This window comes from Microcebus murinus, chromosome 14 (genome assembly GCF_040939455.1).
Source record: "Microcebus murinus isolate Inina chromosome 14, M.murinus_Inina_mat1.0, whole genome shotgun sequence".
NCBI classification, from domain to species: domain Eukaryota; kingdom Metazoa; phylum Chordata; class Mammalia; order Primates; family Cheirogaleidae; genus Microcebus; species Microcebus murinus.
This window is the reverse complement of record NC_134117.1, coordinates 78,254,774-78,269,583: the sequence shown is the minus strand read 5'-3', so window position 1 is coordinate 78,269,583 and position 14,810 is coordinate 78,254,774. Positions and strand designations below refer to the sequence as shown.

General features: G+C 51.2%; 1 protein-coding gene across 1 annotated transcript in view; it reads right to left on the bottom strand.

The window, feature by feature from the left end:
- Positions 1-14,810, bottom strand: part of LOC105860090 (FERM and PDZ domain-containing protein 2) — a 94,043-nt gene that overhangs the window by 17,216 nt on the left and 62,017 nt on the right. Inside the window, exons 19-26 of the mRNA XM_076009668.1 lie at positions 13,265-13,365; positions 12,052-12,144; positions 11,274-11,378; positions 11,063-11,179; positions 7,438-7,646; positions 3,667-3,771; positions 1,755-1,848; positions 802-887 (exon numbers count right to left, since the gene is read on the bottom strand). Of these exons, the coding sequence (XP_075865783.1) occupies positions 802-887; positions 1,755-1,848; positions 3,667-3,771; positions 7,438-7,646; positions 11,063-11,179; positions 11,274-11,378; positions 12,052-12,144; positions 13,265-13,365 (910 nt within the window). The remainder of the gene's footprint in view (positions 1-801; positions 888-1,754; positions 1,849-3,666; positions 3,772-7,437; positions 7,647-11,062; positions 11,180-11,273; positions 11,379-12,051; positions 12,145-13,264; positions 13,366-14,810) is intronic.

The following is a 14,810-nucleotide window of genomic DNA, read 5'->3' as shown; positions in this document are numbered from 1 at the left end:
ATTAGGACACTGTTCCAAGATATGTCAACCAAGATCACCAATATAAGCAAATTTCACCAGAAACCAGAAGACTGCTTTGGGAAAGGAGGCAAAAAGTGGCCAGAACACTTCCCAGCAGTCTGCTGGATGAGCCTCGGGAATCCTTCCTGTCTCTGCTAATTCTTTGGTTGCCAGGAAAGCGTGAGGCCCACTCTGGGCACTAGAGCAATGAGAGGCTCCCACCCTCAGGCAGAGGACTGAGCACAGTGTGCTGACATCCAAACACCACTGGCCACAGCAGGCAATACAGGCCACATAACGGATGAACCACCCCGCTCTTGGCATCCTGGATTTCTACCTCGACTATGCTGAAAAGAACACAGGGTGATAGGAAGTGGCATGAACTGGGGGTGGGGTGGGGTCACCACGTGCAGAGGTGGGGAGGAGAGAAGGCCTAAGAGCAGATGGATGCTCTGGTCAGGGGCCTGCAGCAGCCAGAGCCAGGCTGGGGCTGTGCTTCCCTCCACCTGCTCTGCTCTGCTGTCTGACTCCAGAACCCAGGCAAGCCGCAAGTGAGCTTTTCAAGGTTATTTTTAGGAGGTGAATTTTTCAGCCAGGAAACATCTGTCTGCTACCTCCTGGTTTCACATCTCCATGGAAAAAGTGGTGGTTAAGAGGAAGAAGTGAAAGAGAAAGAAAACAGATGAAGACAAAGTCTTGTTTTGCTTCCTGCCTCGTTCCCCCTACCCAGAGGCAACTGCACTTTCTGATGGCTCCCAGGAAAGCTCCAGAAGGGCAGCTCCCCAGAAACAGAGCACTCACCTGCCCAGGGCCCTTGAGGCACTGCACAGCCTGCTTGTGGGTGAGGCCGCACAGACTGACTCCATCTACCTGCAGGAGCCGGTCACCTGGGAAAGGGACAGGTGTCATGTCTCAGGCGTCTGGGGCTGCAGGAAGGACCCTTTCTGGAGGCCCCTGCCTGGCGTCCACCCAGCGCAGCCCCAAGGAGCAGGGCAGGAAGCAGCGGGGCCAGGTGTCTCATGGAATCAGCAGGAATCCTGCCTCTCTGAGCACCCTCGCTCCTCCCGTGGCATATAACAGATCAATGATGTAAAAGCCTTTCTATTATTGGCTCACAGAATGGTTGAGCCAGCTCTGTTCAGCCTTATCCTATCTCCTATTTTCTTGTGAAACCATTTTTGAAAGTATTTTCAAGTTGCTTAGATATTTATATCTCTAGAATTTTTCTTCTTAATTTCAAAAAAGGTCATGGTTGATGCTGGGAACATTGGAGAACTATGGGAAATGGAGATAATATCCTAGGTGCTGCTTTGGCCTCAATCCTGGCAGTTTTGGAGAGCAATAAAAATGACCCCCTCTGTCAGAGCAGTGGGAGCTGAGGAAGGACAGAGAGAAGGTTCGCAGTGTCCCTGTGCACGGGAGTGGGCCACCGAGGCCAGCTCTGTCCTCCAAGGGAAGCCCTTGGTTCTCCCATGAAGGCCAAACACCAACGTGCTTCTTTTAAGTCTTCTATTATTTTTATATCACCTTACACTTCCCAACGTGCCACTGCAAACATTCCGCCATGTTAACCTGCTGAGTGGGCAGGCAGGTTCCATCACCGCCTGCCCAGGTGAGGAAGGCACAACCCCGAGAGGCAAGCGTCTGCATGACGTTTCCGAGAGGGAGTAGGGCCAGGCCTGGAGGCTGTCCCTCCCTGCCCAGGGCTCTTTACACGCGGGATGCAGAGTGCCCACCCTGACCCCGTCCCTCACCCTGCAGGATCTGCCCGTCCTTGGCAGCAGGCCCTCCGGGAACAATGGATTTCACGTAGATGCCCCCACAGAGCATGCTTGTGTTAATGCCACCCTGGAAAACACAACAAAACTCACCGCCGCCTGTCCCCTCTGGGGAGCCTCCCACCCTCCCTGACTAAGGAAGCCCCGACCTGCCCACCACTCGATCCGTGGCTCCATCTCCATCGGGCAGTACCTTCTGTATCCGCCTGTTTGTTTACAGTGTGTTCCCCGCTGAGCAGCAAGGTTAGGAGTTCACCAGAAATAAAACATCGGACTAGAAGCTGTGTGAAGGAGCTGTGCTGCCACGCGTGGCAGGTGCAGGGTTACTGGCCACGTGGGGTGCACCGTGGCCTCTCCATAGGTAGCAAGCAGCAGAGGTAGATATGGTTCAGGCCTGAAGGCTTGTGCCTGGCATGTCTTGTGTACTTTTGTGGGCCAAAGGCTATGTGCATTTCGCATTATAATAAACATCGCCAGATTGCATCCCAATGTGAATATGGATACACTTATTCACATTTCTCACAGCTTCGGATGATGGTATGATTTTTCTGCGTCCTACCAGCTATAGTTGGCCAAACTGGTAGATAAAAAGTTTAAATTTCATTTTAATTTGTATTCCTGCAGTTTTTTATGGGGGTTTGAGTGTTTTTCATTTGTTAATGGCCATCTGGATTTGAGTGCAACATTTCAAAAATTATTTTTGAGATTAAATTTCCTCAAAGAAAATCCAAGTTTTTTGCCAGCCAAAGGAAATCACCAACCTCTTCTCCACATATATATGTATGTATGTATATATATATGTGTGTGTGTGTATACACATACATACATATACATTTTATTTATGAATAATCCAAAATTTATCATGTTTTTCAATAAGAAATAGCTATGTTTGTGTCTGATAGGATTGTTACGCCAGGCCAAGAATAAATTGACCATATTTGGTACCAGCCTGTTCACTCCATGTAGACTCATGAGCTTTATTTCTTGGTTTCTTACTTGCTCCCTTAAAATCATCTACAGATGACAAGTTTATTGCAGGCTAATGCTCCAACACTCCCGGTACCCTTGCTCCAGGTTCACAGAGTCGTCACATAGGAAAGCAAAGAATGCCCTCCATTCACCGATCTCTTGGGTTTCCTTTGGCATTTCCTTACCTATTAAAAATTCCATTCTGTTTCCAATCAACGGTTAAATCCAACAATGAGGTTCCTGAAATCCAGGCCCATCCCAGCATCTCAAGGTAATGAGTTATTTTCAATACTCAGTAATAGACACGGCACTCTCCAACCTCTGACCTCTGGACTTTCACCAGCTTTGTGCATGCTATTTCCCCAACCCTTGGGCAGCCACAGTTACATGGCAATCCTCCTTGAAGGTCTCCTGGGTGCAGCCCAGGACCCACATGCAAAGTGCCAGGCCTGACGGAGGCCCGGCTGGTGGGACTTTGTCCTGGCCCTGGGAGGCCTGGGAGGCTCTACCCCTATCCTACCCTAGATGACAGTGAGCTGATCCCCTCACTCTTGGCCGGATGGCAGTGGACTGCCCCACTGGCCTTTGGCTCGTGTCCCTGAAGCCCCACCCTGCTGCACTGGCCCTGCAGTCCAGCTTGACCTCAGAGTCAGAACACATTGCCCATTCCACCCACACTGCCTCCCCGTGTTGCTGGAGTTCCTCGGCGCCTGCTCCGCCCAAAGCAAGGCTTCTCAGTGCCTCCCTGTTGTCTTTGAACTCATCCCCCTACTGCAGGGCCCCACTGACCTTTTAGGTCACCGCTTGCACTTGTGCACAGAGAGCACGTTATTGAAGGGTGCCATCCAGGGGAATGCCCACCCCCACTCCAGATGGACATCTGCTTAACTGCTTTCTAAGTTCGCCTAACAACTCTTACAGTCACGCTGAATCCAAGTGTCCCATCTTCTTTAACCAGTTCCACGAAGTAGATTTCACCAGCCTTGGACTCTGAAGGTGATGAAGGATGAGAAGAACCAGCATCCTGCCCCAAAGAAACAAAATAAAAAAGGTGTGAAGGCATGTGCCCTGTCTGAGCAGATGACACCTCCTAGCTCCGCCCTGCTCTCAGAAGCAGGCAGCACTGCAGGCCGGACAGAGCGCAGGTCTCAGGCTGGGGCAGCAGGGGACTCATTTCAGCTGTACCATTCCTCTCCACGTGGCCTTGGACAAGTCTCTCAGTCCTTCAAGACTCGGTTTTCTAATCCATAGAACTGGCGTGAGGTCCCCTTTTCACTGTGTGATTGCGGATCATGCCCATCATCTAGCAGGGGATCAGGAAATGCAGGTTCCCTCCTCTCTGCTCATGATGCAAAATCTATATTAGAACTGAAGCTATCCGGGTACTTCCTGGTGGCTTCACACCTGATACCAGTCAAGGGATGGTTTGCTGGATACCAGATCCACAGCAGCTTCTTAAGGCAAAACACAACTTTAGAAGGACTTTTGATTATTCCTAGCAAGAGTGGCCATGCTGGCTCTCTACTTGACAATTTTTGAATGCTTTAGGGAATGACAGAAGAGAAAAATTGTCTACCATGTACCAGGCATCTTGCTTGGTATGTGACAATACCCATGTATGACTTATTCATTCGTCTAATCATACAACATTTATTGAGCATCTATTATGTTCCAGGCACCATGCAAGTTGCTGGGCAGATAGCAGTTGTAAGACAAACCTGTCCATGTTGAACTACTATCTAATAGGATAGAGATTTTAATGGAAAGGTTCCCAACCAATTAACTGAAAACCATTGTGATAACAACTGTGATTATGATAAAGTGTGTGTTAGCCCCTGGAGGCTCAGAGATGTGAGTGCCTGCACCCAGCAAGGGGGAGAACTGAAATGTGACCTCAGGGTCTGGCTGAAACAAAAGCTTGAGGAGCAGAGAAGGGAGACCCAGCAGGCAACGAAGCCAAGGGTGTGCTGGGTGGGGCTGACCACCGCTTCCAGGCCCCATGGCCCCTGTGCCTAGAAGATGGGTCTGCTGTCCTATCTGGTCCCTTTGCTTAGTGCGTCCCGGTCACCATGTTGGAAAACACTATTAACACACAGGAAAATAAACAAGCTGAAGAAAGCTGAGAAACTACCAATGCAACAGAGGAGGTTCCGAAGGGATTGGAAGAGTAACCAACAAGCCTCGGTTCTTCCAGAGACTTTGCACACCCATGGTCTAAGGAGGTATTTGGTTTACAATTCAAGGAGTAAAACCACAGCCGAGGTGAGACCTAATATGAAATTGCAAACTCGATCACACCACAGAAGGTTACCTGGCCACACAGCTAGCCACGTGACCCAGAAGAGCCCGGATTTGGACTGAATGGGATTGCAGCCTGTGCTGTGGTCCGCTGTGGCCTTGGAGCGCCATTGCTCCTCTCGGCCACCCACCAGAAGCCAGCCTGCAGCTGTGTGGCCACAGAAGCCCCAGCCTGAAGGCCCCTGCCAGAGGGAACCTGCCAAAGGGCAGCCCAGGGTGAAGGTTTCCGCTCTGGAGGCCAACCTGTGGACTGCAACCCCAGCCCCGCCCTTACTCCCTAAGGGACCTTGGGCATATTCCTTTGTTCTCTGTGCCTCAGGTACCCCAGCTATGAAAGGCATTGGTGGTAATAATTGTCTCATAGGACTGCCGGGCGCCCTCATGAGCAAGCATATGTAAGGAGATCAAGATGCACCTGACACACAGGTTGGTGAGCGCGCAGCTATGATCGGCATTCTCTTGCCGACCCCCCGCACCCAGTTCCTCATGGGATGTGCTTTCCTGGTGAACACCACGGCCAGTCGGGAAGGCACTGACATCCGTGGAGCCTGCTGCAAGCCCCATCCTGGTGACAGGTCTCGAGACACGCCACCCCAAAATACGGCACCTCAGCATAGTGAAGACATTTCAGAAACAGCACGTGCAGGAAGGTTTCCTCTGTAGCAGGTCATAAAACCTAGGGAGGATTTCTGGCCTGCCCCAGAAGCAGGGCATGAGACCCTCAAGTGAGAGGTGCCTCCCTTTGCCCACAGGAAAGGAGCGCTCGTCTCTGAAGACACAGGGATACGGAGGGGAATGTGAACAGGCAGGCCTTGCAGAGTCACCCGGGTCACGCACTCCTGCCCTGGCCTGACCGTGTTTCTCCACGACTCTCCACTCTTCATCAGACCTACTGTAAAACAGCGTGAACTGTTTCTTCAGGGCTTCATTTCCTTACGAAGCCTCATCAGTGGTCTCTGACCTTTTTGGCACCTGGGACCAGTTCCATGGAAGACAATTTTTCCATGGGCTGGGGGCTGGGGGCTGGGGGGAGCAGGGAGCATGGAGGCGGGGCGCAGCTGGTGCCGGCGATGGGGAGCAGCTGCAAATACAGATGAAGCTCGGCCTGCTCGTCCGCAGCTCACCTTCGGCTCTGCGGCCTGGCTCCTAACAGGCCACGGACCGGCACTGGTCGGTGGCCTGGGGGTTGGGGACCACAGTGTTACATAAAATTCATATTAAAGAAATCTGTGTGCTTTTCTCTTATTAATCTGTCTTCTGGTACAGGGGCCCCAGCCGCTGCACCTAAGATGGGTAGAAGGAAGGGTGTGTTTCCTCCCCTATGCTTGGCACAGCCCTTTTTCTCCGTGGCTCTGTGGCCAGGCATCGTCACCTCTATTCATAAACAAGAGAAATGAGGTTGAGACGTGCCATAATTTGCCTGTTTCAGCCAGAGTCCCAGCAAGAACGGGAAGGGGCACACACCCGATCTGGGAAAGGGAGGAGAATTTAAGCAAAGCTGCTTTCAAAGGTGTTGGCAGGCTTTAGACAAACCAATAAGAAGCAGCTGAGCACCTTGGGGCGTGACCACTAGAGCGTCACCAGCCCGAAGCCCAAGAGGCAAGAGGAGGGAGTGGTTAGTGGGGCCTAGGGAGTCCTTGTATAGCAAAGACCACCTGATGGGAGCTGTGCGTGCCAGTAGAGGGACACAGCCAACCTGTGTCAGCACAGGGACAGCGGCAAGCCTGTCCTCACCTTCCCACAACTGCAGGCCCTTACTGGGGCTTCAGAAGACAGAAGAGAGTGAGCTGACACAGCCCATGCATGTCAGCCAGGCAGGGCCCGAGAAGAGCAGAGGCCGGAGGTGGTCTGGAGGGGCCGAGGCAGCCGATGCCACTTAGCGTCCAGGGGGCCAGCAGGAGGAAGGCAGCGCTGGGACTGGGGCACGTGGCCCTCTGTACACCTCAGCTGGACTTCATCTTCTGCCACAGTGGGGTGGTGATCAAGGGAAATGCCCCGAAGTGCCAGCTTGAGGACCAGCTAGAGGCCAAGAATAGGAGATGCCAGATTGCCAGTGCCTTGCCCTTCGCAGCAGCCAATTTCCCATGTTGTCACTATCAGTTACAGTTATAATAGGGTCCAAGGACACCAAAGGCTCCAATGAGGAGCCCATGGCCCAGGAAGTGCACTAGGAGCACTGCCTTCTCCCTGTATGTTCTTCTCTACAACATGCGGTGCAGACACTTTCTGCCATCATACAGACGAGGAAGCCGCGGGTCAGAGGGTCAGGTGACTTCCATCCACCTGACATGGCAAATAGAGAGCAAGGAAGGACTAGGGAGCTGGGCTGCTCGACTCCTCAGCCTGCTCTCTTTCCTCCAAATTCTAGAAAGCAAACCCTAGGGATGATCACCTGTAATGGCGGCAGGGAGAGCTGAGGAGGCCTCAGCCTGGACGTTAGGCTCCGCACCCGAGCCACTCCTGGTTCTTCAATGTTTCCGTCCTGGTCTTGCGTGTGGGATGACAAGCTTCCCTGGTGCTCGATGCTCAGGGTGTCTGTAGAGAAGACCCCAGAAGTGGCTGTGCTAATCTTTGGTTCATTTGGGGTATTTCCACAAACACCTATAAAAATAATTCAAAAAGAAGTCAACAGCTTTAAAAGGCTGGCTTCTCAGTGGCACCTCCGTGGGCATTTTCCTCCAATGACACAGAGATCTTTTATAGCTGCTGGGAACAACACGAATTTAGCGCCTGTGAAAGATGGTGCATTGAGAATGGAGGAAGGGAAGATTCAGGTTGGGATTTTGAAGTCTGAATAGAGATTGTATGGCCCAACTATGAAACACAGGTGCAACAGAAGTTAATAATGCCAGCTCTCCTTTGATAAGCCCTTGCCACATGCTGGGTACACACACATATACACAGGACACCCACACACACACAAACACGCAGGGATAGATATATATATAGAGAGAGAGATACATATATATTCCCATCTTCTCAACAGACCGACCAGGAAGGTGCTATCCCTGCTGGAACATGAGAAAACAGAGTCAAAGGATTAAGTAGCTTGCCCCAAATCTCAGGAGGTGGTGCTGTCTTAAACCTGGCCTCTCCTGGAGACCCCACCGAGCACACCGAAACCACCGAAGACCAATGCCTCAGGTCGTTCTGGGGGCTGGGTAGCAACCACACCGTGGGCCTTGTGGCTGAAGGCTGGACCACTGATTCTTGTTTACCCCAGTTCTGACTCTTTTTTATGGTATTTCAGCCTATTTTCCTTCCCTTTTGCAAGATGTCCCATTGCAAGATGGCGGGGTGACTTAGAGTCCCGTGTGGCAGCCACTGGGCTGCACTGTCCAGCTTGTACTGTGGCCAGGCGGTTGCGCAGCAGATTAGACATTTCTTCTTCAGAGTGTCTGGATCACACTTGCCCCTGGAGAGAATGCACCCAAAGGGATGTTAGGGAGGGTTTTGGCCCCGGCACCCACGTGGCCAGGCCAAGGCGAAGCTTGGGCACAGTGTCACAGCGCAGAGACGGCGGGCGGCAATCTTCTCCTCCCTTCTTGGTGTGTCTTGGCCAAAGAATGGCCAGACACACCGAAAGCAAGAGAAGCCTGAAAACGAGGTTTGCTGAGGAAGAGGGAGATAGGTTTACAGAGCAAGACACACCCGCCACACACGGCGGACTGTCATGACTGCCGTAGCGAGAGGCCCAGGTCTGCCTCAACCTGGCACAGGACAGAGAAGAGAACACGGGGTCACAATCAACAGGGTAAACCCTGGGCAAGGCATTTAACATTTCTGGATCTCAATTTTCTTGTATCTAAAATAGAGATAATATCAGTAACAATATCATAAGGTTGATGAGGCTTAGAAATTATACATAGAAAATTTTACATATGTAGAGAAAGAGATAAAAATATGCATGTATATATGAGAGAACATATTCTCTCACATATAATATGCATGTGTATATGTCTACAGCTCTCCTACATATATTTACGTATACGCATATATGCACACACAGCTTAGTACATGGTAAAGCCTCAGTAAATGTGTCTGCTGTTAATATGTTAAGTATTAGCTGCTAAACAAATATATGTGGGAGAAATGCATAATAGATTTTCTTTAGACTGGATATATAAACATACAAGTAGATGTACCACTTTGATACAGGCTAATTAGCACCCAGAGAAGTGCCCAAACTCACATGCTGAATGAATTTGATTTGAATACATTTGATTTAATGAATTTGATTTGAAGTTATTCCAATCTAAAAGTATTCAACAGGGAGTGGCAGAGCCACTGCTTCATAACGCTGCGTTCCGGCCGTTTCATTCACGGATTCTGCTGTCGCTGTCCTTGCAATACCATAAGCATCTGTGCATTTTCCCACACCCTCTACGAGAGATGAGGGTGGGACTAATGACTGAACTGAAAAGCCACGCTGAGCCGCTGGGTCCTGCCCACTGACCGCGAGCTGGAGCCCTTCTGCGGGCAGTCACAACTCCATTTACTGCAGATGGCGACGGCCGCACATGGCGGGCCTGCTAGCCGCCTGGCCCCGACCTCCACCTTGGACCGGCTGCCTCGATAGCAGCTTAGCCAAACAGAAAATCACCCAGCCAGCGTCGCCATGGAAATATCTTCCTCTAGCCGTGGCCCAGCCATGTGAAGAACATCCACTGTGATGAAGGCAGCGGCATCAACAGGTGACTGGGGCCCCGTAGTGAGAGGACATGTCATTTCCAGCCATTGCAGGAAAACCACTGTCTGGAATTCTAATATGAGGCTATGGATTGAGCATTGCAGACTCTAGGTGCCAATTTTTGACACCCCCATCATAGCAGGCCACCCTGGACTACATTGAATTGTGATTCAGTCACCCACATTGTGTTTCCTGACAACAAAAAGGCCAGTTTGACTCTTCCTCTCAGTGCAGGGAGCAGAGGAAAATGCAGGATTGCTGAGCCACCCCAGGAAGAAGAGTGGCAACGCTGGGAACGCCCACAGAGACAGCGAGCAGAGGCTGGCCTTGCGAGCATGCTGAGGCCAGCCGCTGGGGCAGCTCAGACCACAGGACGAAAGGCGCGTGGCTGAGGCCCCAGCACTGCCACCCCCAGCCCCCACGGCTTTTGGCACAGGGCAGCTGCATGGCAGAGTGTACATACGTAAGTGTGAGTGTGCATAGTTTTCAGAGGGCGAGGCATATGGGGTGCTTGCATTTAGGGACTAGAAAATGCTGGCTGGTGTGACATGAAGCATTTCTGTATATAAGGGAAAATTGTACAATGCCCCTAGAGTGTGAGGAAGCAGTCCGTGAGCCTGAATGTGCAGGCAGTCTGCTGTTAACTTACAGGATCATCCAACCAAAAAGCAATAGAGATCCCAGGTAACCAGAGTGGAGGGATGTAATCTTCCCACCTTCCACCTCCATCAAGCCCACCAAACCTGTCCCAAATAAACATAATAATATTACTCTTTAATATAAGCAATTGTTGCTCTCTCATTGTTATCTAAATGATGAAGAAAAGCATCTTTAAAAAATACCTTACTCTTTGGGTTGATCTAGAACATGCACACCAAGTAAGAACAGCAACTTGCTATGCAAATTCAGCTTCAAGAACAGTTCCCTGTCTCCTTCCCAGCTGACTGCTATACCTAAACCCAAACTATGCACAAATCTGGAGCAGCCACTTTCAATAAGGACTTGGGTAAGAATGCAAACGTCCTCCCTGCCGTGCAAGGCAAGTGGCCAGAAGAACACACTGCGGTTATGTCCAGCCACATCCAATAAGAATTAGAACCGGTGCTCACTTTCAGCAGAACAAGCAGTAGCGGAGCGCGTTCTGTGCGGGAATGCAAGGCTCACTGGCCTGTGCCACTGCATTGCTGCTTTACAGCCACCGCCACAGGGAAGAGACACAAAAGACCTACGTGGCCTTGCAGATCCAGCGCCTCATGGTAATAAGAGACGCCTGAAAATAGACGAGGCTCTTCAGCTTCCAAAAGCAGGTGAGAAGGTTAGAACATACCTTTTGGCTGAGAAATGATTAATTCTATGTCGTCGGGAGAATTCTGAATCATTTTAACAGCCATGCTGAATGTGAAGCCCTCCAGACTGATGTGATTCAGGGCGAGTATCTGCCCTCCTGGAAAAATAAACATATCAATAATCCCATCAAGGAAGTGAGACAGAGAGATTCCTTAAGGCAGCATCTTGGGCAACTTAGAAAGAAGATGTACCTGGTTTGATGTGTTTAGCTTTCTCTGCTGGTCCCCCAGGTATAATGGCAGATATGAAAATGCCAGGGTCAGCTTGGCCTGCATTCTCTCCCTCGATAACAAAACCTGTAATCCAAGATGATATTTGATAATAAGATGATAATGATTTTGCAGCTCAGAGAGGTTAGGTTATTTGTTTCACATCATACAGCCACCAAGTGGCATTAGCTGATACTTGCACCCAGATCCTCAGAGGATCCTTTCCACTCGGCCATGATGCAAGGAGAAAAGTGGATCACTCCCCATTAGCAGGCACAGCTAAAGCCCGGAACACTGCCCACCGTTGTGCACTGAGTTTTGTTCCAGTTGATAACCAGAGCTAGGGAAGGGATGATTCTCAGCCGAGTACCCTGTCTCAGTATCTTATATGTTATGTGGTTTTCAGGATCTTAGCATGCAGTTAGTAGTGAGAGGTGAAACGACTGTTCTTCTCTATCACTGAGGAGCTATATGGATTACAGAAGGCTGTTACATGGTATTAGGGAAAAAAGCCTTTTTCTATGTTGTGCTTAGATGCACCCCCAAAATGTATCAGGTCTAAAAGGAAAACTTTGAAACCAAAGTACTGTTACTCTATAGGGACAGTTAAAGGGGGAAAAAGTGGGAATGATCACTGAAAATTGCGAATTGGGAGAGGAGGGGCAGGAGAGGGGGTAGAACAATCCATAGGGAATCGGCGCACACCTCCCTCTTTGCCCGGCGCTGCAGACCTGGCCTAGCCCGTGGGGAGCCCTCTTACCAAAACCGCGCTGCGGATCACGCTTCAGCGTCACACACACGATCTCTCGGCCTGGTTCAGCTGCAAAACTCTTGCTCCTGTTATTCTGTGGCCCTAGAGGTGAAATGAAAGCACCATATTGTGCTTTTCCCCAGAAGTATTTGGGACTTGACACAAAAGGAGTGAGCAGTATTTCTAGACACATGCACACATACGTGCATGCACTGTGCACACACATGTTCCTGAAAAGCAAAAGTAGTTCACATTTACCCAGCACCACTGCCAATGAGTCACTGAACACACAACTCCAGTGGCCTCACTGCACTGGGCTGGTTCAGTCTGGGCAGGAGCAAGGGCAGGACAGGCTGTTGCTTGTTTTCTGCGTGACTTACAATAGCTATTTTTTTTTTCTGCATTGGCCTTCAGACAAGACAGAAGATAAACAGTGAAAACTAAAACACAGAGATGAGATAGCAAAGCCTTCTCATCTTGGATCTCTAACAATCAGTGTGGGTGACACGCCAGCATGCCAGCCTTGGTGCCCCGCAGGGCTCCCCCAGCTTGGGTCTTGGAGGAGCCCCAGACAGCGCCTTGAAGCCTGCAAGCTGGAGTCCTGGGTGGGGCACTGCAGTGCTTGTCACAGCATACACAGGAAAACCCCCAAATGGTGACCCACCACCACGAACCGTCCACATTTCTCCCTGCCCCAGAAACCACAGGGAACCGGCAGACAGTGCGTGGTACAGAGCTGCCTGGGGCTATTCCAGATCCAGCCCCAGGCTTACTGCTCATCAGGTAAAATATCCTCCGTAATTATGAAATCTCCTTGTCCACACCAGGAAGACACATGATAGAGCAGAATACTGTCTACACTGTATACATTTTCTGGTGACTACTAAGAGGTGATCTTCTGGGCCTGCATGAAGAAGCACAGCTAAAACGGATGGTGTATTTTCCTAAACACACCACTGTATAGCGCGTATTCTTTCTTCTGGACCAGAGTGCTGAGAGTCTCTTCGCCAAAGCTAACATGTCTCAGATCCACATACCCAGCCAAAGCCAAATGTTGACTCTGAGATCTCTTCCCAACCATTAAGAGTTTTGAAAAAAATTCAAAAAGCCAAAGATTGTGAACAATGTCTAGGAAGCAAAATGAAGTGGTGGAAAAAGATGTAAAGCAAACTTCCTACTTAAGGTTTTCTGTACCCAAACCCGGCCCCAGCCCAGCTCGTACCCGTGCACAGGCTCTGAGCAGGTGGTCCAGAGAGAGAGTCACAGGTCGTTGGCTTCTGGATCAAACAGGCAGTCTCCAGCTGCTCGCGGCCAGTGCAGGGGCTGCAGGGGAGACAAGGTAGATAACGGGCCCCTAGGAGGCAACCTCTCGGCATTCAGAGTACGGACAGCGTCCTGGGGAAGGCAGGCTCATGTCCCATCAGCCAGCAGATCCCAGACAGACCCCGTGAAGGCCTGGGCTGGTTACCAGCAGTGCACCAGGAAGGATGGCTTTAGAGCATTCCTGTCTCAGAGGGGACCCTGCAGCCACATGCACTTCATAGGGTCCTCCCACCATCCGCCTTTGGTGGGCCGTGTGGCCCTTCGAAACCTCCGTTTCATCATCTATACAGCAAGAATAATATTCTTCTCCAGGCTTGTGATGGCACCAAAATGAGTTGGTGAATATAAAGCACCCACACTCCCAGCGGGTCCTGGTGTTTTATCATTCACTCTTATTTTCAGCTGAAGGTTCTGAGGCTGCACATTGTCACTTACCTGCTTAATCCTTACCCGCCTTTGCGCTGGGCGCCGGGGACAAGAAGCACTCACACAGGCATCCACCTAGCCTTGGCTGAATGTGCAGCACTCTAGTAAACAAAGACTGTTCTAGGCCCTGGGAGAATAATGAATCAAGTGAGGACCCTGCCCCACCCCCAGGGTCAACTCTGCACAGAGATAACCTACATTCAGAGACAGCAAAGCGGAAAATGAGAAGGAAGAATAGCTGCAAAGCTGTGGGTGCTCAGAGCCCTGGGAAAGGTGGCTCTCAGCTGCAAGCCCAGCCAAACACCTGAGCAGGTTTCACTGCCCTTGGTCACCCAGGCTGTCCCCACACTCAGGGGACCCACACCCGCCCCTTTGCTGCAGGTGGCTGGCCCCTAGCAAGGGATGCTGGCCTGGGCGGTTTCCCATGGACCCTGCCCTGTATCCCTGGAGCTGAGACACCAGGAGCTCTCAGCACGGAGCCTGCACTGTTCAGAGGGGCCGGAGCCAGCAGGGGAGAGGTTTGGTGGGGAGGTGGGGCGGAGCATGGAGCAGCTCCTTGGAGGTGAGGGATGGCGCCTCCTTCTGCCTTTGCTCCTGTTCGTGCTGTGCGGTGCAGCAAGATCAACCCAAGTGGACAGAAACCCACGGGCAAGGTGCCAAGGGTAACAGGGTGAGTCAGGCGTGGGCCCCGCCCCCAGGAGCGCCCAGCCTGCCGCGGATGTGGGTAGAGGCCTTTCCTGCCTGGTGAAGCTGACCCGGGTCCCCAGGGAGTGGCACAGGCACAGTGCTGGGGCTCAGGGGAAGCAGGAATCCCAGCAGTCCAGGAGGAGCTGAGAGGGGCTGTGTGGACGAGGGGGCATTTGGGGTGGGCCTTTGGAGGGAACAAAGGGCTTTTCTGTGCCCGGGTTTCCACGGCCCACGTGATCTGGGCTGCACATGCAAAAATCCCAATTACTACCAATTGTCAAAGGACGACTTGTGTGTGATCCCATTCACATGAGGTCCCTAGAGTAGTCACA